Genomic DNA, 11,079 nt, shown 5'->3' with positions numbered 1-11,079 from the left:
TAAATTATGATTTCCTAATTTGTCTAGAATATGAATTCAATATTTGATTAGATTATGGACTTGAATATTATAATTAGATATATTTTCGTCAAAAGAGAGATCAGAAAATTCATAATCTAATTTGATTTTTGATTTATAATTTGATTATGGGATCCTAAATAGATTGTGATTAGGAACAAATCATTTTCTATAAATAGAACCATCAGTTCATTCCAAATGGGACTAATCGGAGAAACAAGTATTTTAATACTTCCTGTACATTGGAGAAGTTGTTGAGTGACATCTTTAAGAGCTGAAAAAGAGATTTGATGCTTGAGATCATGGAGGTGCCAACGGAAACGAACATGACACATGTCAAGAGTTCTTATTTTCTCTTTTCTTTATACGTGTTTATAGGATCTGTTTGTTAGAGTTCTAGTTCCTAGTGATAATTTTGAGTTAGAGAACTCGGATTGATGTTTTGGATTTATTATTTAATTTAATTTAACACTCTATATGTTGCAATTATCATCCATGAAAATTGCACTACTACAAAACTAGGCTTTAATGTCGGTTTAAAATTGATATTATAGGGATACAATGTCGGTTGAAAACCGACATTGAAGATCGTGTTATAAAAGGTCTTTAATGTCGGTTGTCTTTCTTGTCAGTTTTAAATCAACAATATAGATGACCAAGATTTCAATGCCAGTTATCTTCAATGTCAGTTTTCAACCGATATTGAATACTGGTTTGAATGTCGGTTTTCAGCCAACATTGAACATTATCTTAATGTTGGTTTTTCACCTACTTTTTGTCAGTGATTGCTCGATATTAAATGATTATCATCACTTTATCATTAAAAAAATATTATATATATATATATATATATATATGTTGCTTATGCACGTGCAAATCAATAATATTTCTTTCTTACCTATAAATGTACAAAATAAAATCTTAATTACTTTCACAAATCCCTAATAATAAGTCACAAAAGAGAAATTAGATGATAATTTAACTCTAAAATCAAGGTAATTAATAAATTCCCAAAACTCATAATGGTTACATAGAAAAATTAAAATTTTGTTAGATACAAACAATTTTTATTGGTGTATCAAAAAAGAGTAAGAACTTACTTTTAACATATATAATATAAACTAAAGCTTTGCAAGTATACACTCCCCCAAAATAAAAGTCCACACACACTTGTTGTCATTATAGAGCAATTGAAAGACTATGTTCTCTTTACCATCCACCACAGACTTGATCCAAATCCAAAGGACTTAAATTGCTTATTTGTTCTCCATCAAATTATGCTCTATCAAATTCACATGCATATTTGTTCAAATAACAATTTTTCTCAAAGAAATAATCAGTCTATACTCCACACCAACAAAAAAACAGTAGCTAAAAGCCCCATTGAACAATCCAACCATAAACAACCTACACTTCCATAAATGTGAAATCCAATTCAAGATAAAGATATTCTAAGATGTTGAATAAGATTAAATGTGGGAATTTCAAGTCAAAAGTGTGGTTAATCAAGTTAAAAACTAAAAAAAAAAAAAAAAAAATAGCAACCATATAAAAAAGCAGCAATAAAATTACAGCAGTGCAGTTTTTTTTACAGTTACCCTTCTATGTGATGCTTGTTTCACACTTTAGGCTATTTTTTTGAGTTATTTTCTTGCCCAACTATGCCTATTTGTTCAAATAACAGTTACTCTCAAAGAAATTATCAGTCTATTCTCCATACCAATTAAAAACAGAAGCTATAAGTTCCATTGAACAACCCAACCATAAATAACCCACACTTCCACAAATGTGAAGCCCAATTCAAGCTAAAGGCATCCTAAGATTAAATATGGGAATTTCAAGCTAAAAATGTGGTTAATTAAGCTATAAAAAAAAAAAGGGCAAAATTACAGCAGTACAGTTTATTAACAGTAACTCTTCTATGTGCTGCTTGTTTCACATTTTAGGCTATTGTTTTGAGTTATTTTCTTGCCAACTATGCCTATTTGTTCAAATAATAGTTACTATCAATTAAATGATCAGTCTATGCTCCATACCAACCAAAAACAGTAGCTATAAGCCCCATTAACAGCCCATGACAACAACTATTTCTTCATGATTTTTCATTCTTTGCTGCTAAAATGACTTACTACCAGCTTAGTCATACCATACTCTTCAATTCTAAGATGAATATTAAAGAGTGGACTCACCAAGGATTGGTTTTATGGTTTATCCTTTCTCCAAATCATCAAAAATTCTACCAACAGGCCAAACTCTCAGCTGTTCATTACTCTATGTTCAGCACAATTTAAATTCAAGTTTCATCGAATTCAAACCAAAATATTCCAAACATCTTGCATAAAACTGGGTGAACATGACTTTGACTCTCCTACATAACCTATCCAGTGTCCAATATCTTATTAATTATAGATAAATATACAATCTATATATTTCCGTCCATGTTAAAGGACTCAATGATTTATTCCATACCTCAAAACCAAATTCTTGATTTCCAAACTTCAGAATGATGAAAATGAGATATATATAATCACAAGTGCTTTCTTCATATTCATAAAAGAAACTTTAAATTTATAGTGCACTAAAATAACATGCTAATAACAATTCCAAACTATGAACTCATAAAGAAAACTAAATCTTACTATGTTTGATTATCAAAATACTATTTGGCATTTCTTTGCACAGAATGATAGATTATTCACATCATCACCAGAAGCATTATTTGTTTGAACACATATGAGATGATCTGCAAATAAAAATTGCTTATTCACACTTCTGTTTACAGTCGTCAGAATACAAATTAAAACAAATGCTACGGACGATTAAAATGATGATTATCTGATGTTATCTTACTATGTCAAATATAGCAGTGATGATATGATTTTAACAACAAGAAATGCTGCTAACAAAAAAGCAATACAACAACATAAGTGTTACAAAAGAATAAAATGAAGAATCCATAAGAAAAAGAGGTCTAAAAGATTAATTACATAACTACTGCATGATTGTTAGTAGAATGCTATAAAAACGTGGGAATTTTCTAATAGAGGTTGTTGATTACTTCTAAAGAGAGTTTTCTATTCCTATAGTGACAGACATGAACGATCTATTTATAATGATCATAGGATAGATTGGGGATATTCTTAGGAGTAATTAACAGAAGATTTGTAATACTTTACTTGCTTTTAAAATTTATATGAATATGTTACGTTTTAACTCTAATGAAGAGATTCAAATAAACTCGAGAGAGGAAGTTATAACAATAGTAGTTGCATGATAAAATTAGTATTAACCAAGTTTATTATTTCATTACATGAATCCCAGCTAAAGAATTCTCTTCAATTGTTGTCTCCAATAATTAGGAGTAGTAATGTTAAATTAAATAAATCATTCTTCAATTTTTATTTCTATAGATAAAATGAAGTATTTAATTAAATTAATGGTCCAATGTCGAAGACGATATTTAAACTCAATTACTATATTAAAACTTAACACTACGCAGTTGCGGTTATGCATGGTCTAAAAGTCAAGCAATGCCCAAACTATCCAAGACACATTATTACCTGTGAAAAAAGCCTTCTGAAACCCTAAAATCAAGCCATTGTTGAGAAAAGAAACGTAGAAAGAGAGAAACATTTTGTTGCCTTGAGAAGAAGAAACTTTTCTAAGCTCTGGAACTTAACGCATCAAGACAAAAGATCTCTGCTCCTTCCACTCTTTAACAATTGTCAACATTTATTTCTTTATATGTTGATGTGTTTATGGCTATGATAGGCTAGTTTATCTGTGGACTTAGATTCTTAGGTTGTAGCCTTTTAATTTAGTTAATCAAAAGTAATTTTGAAATTTATATTTCAATCCTTTTTGTTAAGAGTGATTGTTGAATTTATTTAACTTCATCTGTCTAATCGAATTTATAAAATACTAGCACACGAACGTTTGGAAAGAAAAACATGTTACTACAACAAATATGAGTTTCAACGACACAGTTATATAACCAAATTGAGGTTGAAAAGTGAAAAAGTGTCATAAATATGAAAATGCACGTCTGCAAACTTTTTAACTTTAGTATTTTATGACAGTTTTTCAATGTCACAAATTTATGGCATTTATTAACTTTCATTAAATAAAATTAATTATTATATTTTAAATAAAATAAAAATTCATTAAAATAAAAGAAAAAACCTTGAGATACATTTCAATTGTGTGTTCATTATCGCAACCTTCAACCTGTAGTCCGCTGAACCGCACGTCCTTCCCTCTTCCTCCACCCTAACTTCTTTGCCACCTTCTTCTCCTTTTCCTCCACTCTCTTTCTCAAACCAACTTCTATTACTCTGTTCACCAACACTGTTGCTGTTGCTTCCTATCTCTCTACGGACACCTCTTCTGCCATCTCATTTGACGAGCTCGATCGCCTTTGTGCCGCCAAAGACTCCTGGCGATTACAAAGCCATTTCTGACGAAGTTTATTTGGGAGCTAACGGAGGAGACACTGAAAAGGCATCTGCCATTGACAAATACTTTGAGAAGGACACAGTTAATGAACAACATTCTGAGCCATCCGACTATTGGTAGGTATCTTTAGTTTGGATTTATTTTCTTCTATATGGTTGGCTTAAAAATGTCTCGTCCTTGCTGTTTTGAGGTCAAAATTAGTTGTTGGTAGAGATCATGACTGTTGTAAATTAGTGTACAAAGGTTGTTCATCATCACTCCCAAGTTTGGCTTTTACCCACTCCCAACTTGACTTTAAATTAGCGTTACGCACACCACAAACGCTTTAAATCTATACGTTTAAGCTTTTTAGAACACGAACCAACAATGTTGCGAGCCCCTTTTGTGAACTTCAATGGTAACACAAACCAACAATTCAATTAAATTATAGTTAAGCTTCTAATGTTTACAACTTATTTGTATCTTTGGGTTGATAACACACCAAATTCAACACTTTTTTCGAGTACTCATATTTGTTTTGGTGTGTTTTAGGTAGTAGAGTTTTTGTTTAGGCCATTTCAAACTCTGATAAAGTAATTTAGATTGGTCTCTAATTCTTGGATACTCTTCTTTTGTAGTTTGGACTCGTTTCAGAGTGTTTGAATTAAATTTTAAGGTTGTTTTTTTTTTTTCTTTTTCAGAAACATCTTTCTTGAGCATTATTGTAATTTGATTAAAGTTTTTGAATTAAGTTTAGACTCTAAAATCTCGTTCTTGTTGTTTAGGAGTGATTGGACTCTTCTAGGAGCAATTTAAGTAAGTATATATTTCTACTTGATGGGTTTGTTTGTTGTGTGGTTAAAAATTTTTCAATGCGGTTGTTATGATCTAAAGGTGTAGCATCTATATCATTTTAGTTCATGAGTTTGGTTATCTTGTTGAATTTTTCACTTATTTTTTATAATCTTAGTTATTTGGGACAATAGGTTATTGTTTATATCTTCTACTGAGTTTGTTATTGACAATGAGTTTCAATACCTTATTGAGTTTAGTTGTTTGAGGGCCAAAGTGAGACTTAGGCACTTTTTTTGTTTGCTTCAAGAGTGAAAGTGTTTCATATACACTTTTAAGGACTTTTTACGTTGTTTTATCTGGTTTTGAGAGTCAATATGAAAGTTAAACACTTTTATTGAACTTATTAGGTACCAAAGTGACACACACTTTTTTTATTTGTTTTGATTACTTTTTGCTCTAATTCCACAAAGTTAAGTATTTCTTCTTAGAATTGTTGTTTGGGATTTCCTCTTACATGTTTATCAACCCTTGCTTTTGTGACTTTGTTAACTAAGGATTATAGAAATTCTACATCTTTAGTCTTGTCACTGCCATGTATTTGGGGAGAGGGGGCTCAAGAATTTAAGGTCAGTTATATTTGTTAATTGTGATATATTGAGTTACATATTATGCACTAATAATTGATTGAAGTAAATTATATTTTCCTCTTTTTTGGTCATATTAGTCATGCGTGTAGTTTGGTGGAACATTATGCTAATGATAGTTTAATTTTTTTTAAGTCATTGTTTATAATTATTTCTCATGTAAGAAACATTTTGTACCGCATGGAAATATGTGTGCTCTTCTTCTACTAAATTCTTTACTAGACTTAGTTGAGCTTATGCTTTTTTTTTTTCTTTTTTTTTCTTTTTTTTTTTTTAATTTTTGGCGAATTTCTAGTTTAAAAGGTTTTGATGAATCTTGGGAGCATTGAAGAAGTGGAGAAAGTGGAAAAGGTAAATAAATAGCTTTTGCAGTATTTATATTTGAGGTGTACATAATTATTTATAGGTTTTATCCAAGAATAATGTGAATGATCTTATAAACAATAGCTTTTGATCATTGTTGTCCTTATATATTCTTATGTTTGCTCTACTAAGGTCTTGGATTTGATAAGTTTTAGTTGCTAAGGTTTGTCACAAGTGTAATGTTAATATGGGAGACTACTTTAGCACTGTATTATATACTTATTCTTTGTTTTATTACACATTTTTTAAAGACGAACTTATTAAACTTAGCTTTTTGTGTTAAGTTTCAATAAGCAAGTATTCTTTATTATTTGATTTTCAAGGTTAGTGATCGTGAAAATTTTGCAAGGGTAGTTAGAAGGTCTGAATTAAGTGCTAGCCATGAGAACCATTCAAAGTTCAATCGGTAAGTCTATGACTTGCAATTGTAATTGTCACATTTATATTCTTTTGTGACCGAGGAGCTTTTTCATGTTTGTGTATCATAACTGATAATTATTAAGTGGTATGTTATTTATACATCTATTTCAACCATAATTTAGAACCTACATCTAATTTTGTTGATATTAGTTGTGACTTCAAAGTTATACGGGAGGGGGGCAGGTGTTGAAGGATTTAATGTTAGTTATTTTTCTTACTTTGTTGTGATATATTGAGCCATATATTATGTACTAATAATCAGTTGAAGTAGATTAGATTTCTCTCTTTTTTGGCTAGGACTGGAAGAAGTTCGAGGTATGTTCTCTTACAATATCATTTTTCTTGATTTCTAGGAAGATATTCGATGAATAACGTATGAAAATGATGTTAAAAATTACATGAATAACATTGTGGTTTATAGAGATGCTAAAGCATGTGTAAGCATTTGTAATTTGGCTAAAAATTGGTACCTTGTGTTGACATTACAAAAGGGTAAAACCTTCTTATATTGTTATCATTGTCAACATTGATGTGTAAAGTTGTTGTCTAAAATTATTTTTTGTTTTCTTACTAGGTTTTGCAAAAGCCCATTGGAGTAGTGAAGCCATAAAACAATCGATTGATTTATAAGATTTTTTTGTAGGGTTAGTGGCAAAATTTTGGTTACAATGTATTTATTTTAAGCTTTTTTGTAGATTATACTTAGCTAGCTTATTGTAAAACCTTTACAAATGGTTATTTAGTCGACCTCTTTGTAAAAACACTATGAACTTTTTCATTATATATATATGAATGTCCTTTATATTTATGTTTTTTTTTTTATTCAATAGGATAAGTTGATTAAAGATATCACGTGTGATGCCAAGGTTCAAAGAAATAACAAACTGAAGCAAATATAACCTCTCGAATAGTTTTTAAGCTCTTTACAACAGTCTCTTAACAAACATGTAATAGAATCTACATGCTATATAAGTAGATCTACATTTAAAGTTCATTATTAAAAAAAAGAAAATCTGTAAAAAAAAGAGAGTCCAATTATAGGATTTTTATCTTTTGAGCTAGATACTTGCATTGTTTTTGCTATTAAACTAACCCCACTATTTTGTACACTTTTATTTTTGTCATATGACTTTGTGTGATGGTGACATCCATTAATAACATAGCTATTGTATGTAGTCACAATTGGATGGGGACCATGGGTAATTCACCTATTTGACACCTCCACATCTCCCATTTCAAGTTCATTTCCAACCTAGGAACCAAAAGATTATATAATTAAAATATAAGTGACAAAAGGTTATGTTAAATAGTATATTTAATGTTTTACCTTTTCTCGTAACCAAGATATGAAATTTCGATTATGTTCATCTTGAATCCATTTCTGGTTTTTTGATCTACTTGAGAGCTGTAATTCCAATGTCATCATATGTTTCCTTATAAAGAAAAAGAAAAATGTTCAAATATAATTATTTTCAAATTCATGTATTTAATGAAGTAAATAGATCCAAGTCACAATAACTTACTCTATATATGGTTGCACATCAATTGTATTCTCCAAGACATATCGATGAGCTTGGTATAAGAGATCTCGTTCAGGTATGTAAGGAACTCTACTTGACAATTGTGAAACCCGGATCTCCATTTTTCTACTTAAGTAAGTGATTAAGGGGTTAATTAGGAGAAAGTTAAATCCTATGTTATGTAAATAATCTAATAATTTTACAATTGTCATAATAACTATAATAATTGTCAGCTTCTGTGGATCAACAATTAGTAAGAGTAAATGTAAACTATAATGGTTAGGTATTATAGTTACGTTATATTTGATTCTGGAGTACGAGTAGAGAGGATCCTAAAAGAATAAAAGAAGAGAAAATCTTAAAGACTTAAATCCTGAATAGTGAAGAAAGGATTGAAGAACTGAGGAAAATATAGAAAATTATTTGGGAAAATTCGTGTGGAAGTTGCACAGAGATAAACCATATTCACAGTAGTTAGCGAGATTAGAGCGAGAGCGAGATTTGAGAAAGAGAATGTGAAAGAGCGACACTGCCGAGATCCAAGCTAGCGAGAAGGCTGGAGATAGCGAGATTCTTAGCGAGAGTGGAGAAAGCGAGAGTTTGAGCGAGAAAGTTGGAGAGAGCGAGAGTAGAGAGAGCGAGATTGTAAGCGAGAAAGTGGGAGAGAGCGAGAGTGGAAAGAGCAAGACCAGTGAGAAAGTGGGAGAGAGCGAGAGCGGTCTGAATGCCTCATTCGAACATCACGCCCACGCGAGCGAAGGAAACCGCCTGTGCATCGAACGGTCGGGCATTTATGCATTGAACTTGGCCACAATCTTATAGATTATGCATTGAAAACCCTAACTTGAATACAAAAAAGCTTGAAGATGTAAGGGCAAACGTCAATTAAAATCTAGCTGTCCGATTAAGAGAAATTCTTATACTCTAAGAAATTGTGTTGGATGCATTTGGGAAGAACACATTGAACCAAGGTGAAGTCAGCTTACGTTGATAAAGGGAGGATTAAACATTTGGCCATGCAGCCAAGTAGGTGCTATCAATCCCACGAGTAATTTGAATGCCTATAAATAGGAACTTGGGATTTCATTTTCAAATCACACAAAAATCATAAATTTCGTAGAGAAAGTAGAGGGCAGTGAGGGTTAAGAGGAATGTGTCAAATTTGGACGAGGAGATCTTCCAATCTACTCATGCATTTGATGTAATTTCAAAGCCAAAGAAGAGATAAGAGAGTCTAGTTTTCATGGTGAGGCTGCTAGAGAAGAAGCTCTAAGTAATTGGGCTGGAGAATGAGGAAAAGACAGAGGGGTCGAGCTATCGGGTAAGCTGGGCCAGTCTTGATGTTTAGATGATTTCGGCTAAACCATGAAGAGTTATGAGCTAATATTTTATGGTAAGCTTTTTGAGATATTTTCGAATAGTTTTGTAGAAGGAAGTATCTTAAAATAAGGTTTAGAACTATAAGTAATCTAAGTTGTAAGTTGAATATGGATTTTAGGGGTAAAAAGGGAGCCTGAGGTAGAAAAGGGAACTATTAGAAAGGTTCCTAAGCAATTAAAGTGAGTGTTATAGCTTTGATCATTAACACATAGTGTGAGTGTTATAGCTTTGATCATTAACACATAGTGTGAGTATCATAGCTTTGATAATTAACACATAGTGTGAGGTTATAGCATTATAGGTTCGATATATCGTGAGTGTTATAGTTTTGATAGTTAACATATGTCGTGAGTGTTAGGTTGCTTTGATAGTAAATGCATATTATGAGTATTCACTTAGCTTTATACTCTGATATTAGAATATATGCATCTGTAGATACAAAATACATGCTTTTGGTGATAGGATGATTGCCATGATATTGTTTGTGTGTGACTATGGAAACTGCGATTATGCCCGGAATGTGGTTAGTATGCTTAACAAAAGGTGCTTGGCGGGAAATAATGGTCGGCTTTGGTCGATGGGAAAATTAGTCAGCTTCAATCAGCAGGAAAAATAGTCGGTGACGACTGGCGAGAAATATGGTAAGTACCTAAGCATGACTAGCGGGATAAATAAAATGGTCGATGTGCACATTGGCGGGAATTAGGGTCATAGGAAGGTTTCCATAGATGATTGTATTGATTGATGATAGAATATGATTGCTATGTGTTGATGTTGGAATTCAAATTAGTAGCTGCGTGATTATGCCATTGATTGCACTTAAGTTCAGTGTGAGTGCCAATATGTGATTGATTTCCCAAAATGATGATTTTCAAAATGATTTTCATCTTTAAAAGAACCACTCACTGGGCTTAGTAGCTCACACTCTTCAAAATATTTTCTTAACCCCACCTTCCCCCCCCCCCCCCCCCCCCCCCAGGTAGCAGAAGATGAGGAGTTCCAGGGTGCTGCTAAGGTCAAGGTCTGCCACATGCCCCAATTACACTTCCAGAGGGTTTTTACGGTTGTCGTTGTAAACTTTGTTGTTAAGTCCTTAAGTTGTATAAACGTTATATCACTGTCGTAATAAAAGATGGGCCTACTTAATTCGTTATAGTTTATCTCCTTGACATAATCATTCCGCTGTGTATAAGTTATAGTATGGTATTAAAGTTATTCCGCAAAAATCATTAGGCAGTAAGTGTCAGCTCAAGGGTTGATAACTACTATAGTCGCATCCCTCTTCCAGGCTGAGAAGGTGGTCTGAGGGCGGGGTGTGACAACAATGGTTTACCAATTTCTGAATTGCCTGAATTATCTCTTAACTTTTGACACCCAAGTCCAATAGGATCTACTCCACATAAAAAATCCAAACAAAATTCAACAGCTTCTTTTAATATATAACTTTCAGTAATGCGACCTTCTGGACGATGTCTATTCCTCACAGAGTTTTTAATCACTTTCAT

General features: G+C 32.0%; 1 protein-coding gene and 1 long non-coding RNA gene across 3 annotated transcripts; one reads left to right on the top strand and one right to left on the bottom strand.

The window, feature by feature from the left end:
* Window positions 1-4,210: 4,210 nt before the first annotated feature.
* Window positions 4,211-7,482, top strand: LOC120082423 (uncharacterized). 2 transcript variants are annotated; one of them, XR_016531121.1, is made up of 5 exons: window positions 4,211-4,589; window positions 5,238-5,268; window positions 6,187-6,242; window positions 6,578-6,660; window positions 7,249-7,482. It is a non-coding gene; the product is annotated as an uncharacterized LOC120082423 (long non-coding RNA). The 2 variants fall into 2 exon arrangements; XR_005483172.2 differs by lacking the exon at window positions 7,249-7,482 and having other exon boundaries at window positions 4,222-4,589; window positions 6,578-6,717.
* Window positions 7,483-7,878: 396 nt separating this feature from the next.
* On the bottom strand, window positions 7,879-11,079 carry LOC150034384 (uncharacterized). The gene is made up of 4 exons (XM_090316703.1): window positions 10,908-11,079; window positions 8,198-8,261; window positions 8,002-8,107; window positions 7,879-7,926 (listed from the first exon to the last, which is right to left on the bottom strand). The coding sequence occupies exons 1-4, from the start codon at window positions 11,077-11,079 to the stop codon at window positions 7,879-7,881; spliced, it is 390 nt and encodes a 129-aa protein (XP_090172829.1).

This window comes from Benincasa hispida, chromosome 8 (assembly GCF_027475165.1).
Source record: "Benincasa hispida cultivar pf3 chromosome 8, pf3_genome.v1.1, whole genome shotgun sequence".
In the NCBI taxonomy this organism is placed as follows: domain Eukaryota; kingdom Viridiplantae; phylum Streptophyta; class Magnoliopsida; order Cucurbitales; family Cucurbitaceae; genus Benincasa; species Benincasa hispida.
This window is presented reverse-complemented; position numbering and strand designations above follow the sequence as displayed.

Bases quoted from the DNA above. Each gene is read 5' to 3' on its own strand.
- LOC150034384 (XM_090316703.1), bottom strand. From the start codon at position 11,079: ATGAAAGTGATTAAAAACTCTGTGAGGAATAGACATCGTCCAGAAGGT. The intron at 8,262-10,907 runs GTAAACCATTGT...TACCTGAACGAG, and splicing joins TTCAGGCAATTCAGAAATTG to ATCTCTTATACCAAGCTCAT. The intron at 7,927-8,001 runs GTAAAACATTAA...TTTGGTTCCTAG, and splicing joins TATCTTGGTTACGAGAAAAG to GTTGGAAATGAACTTGAAAT.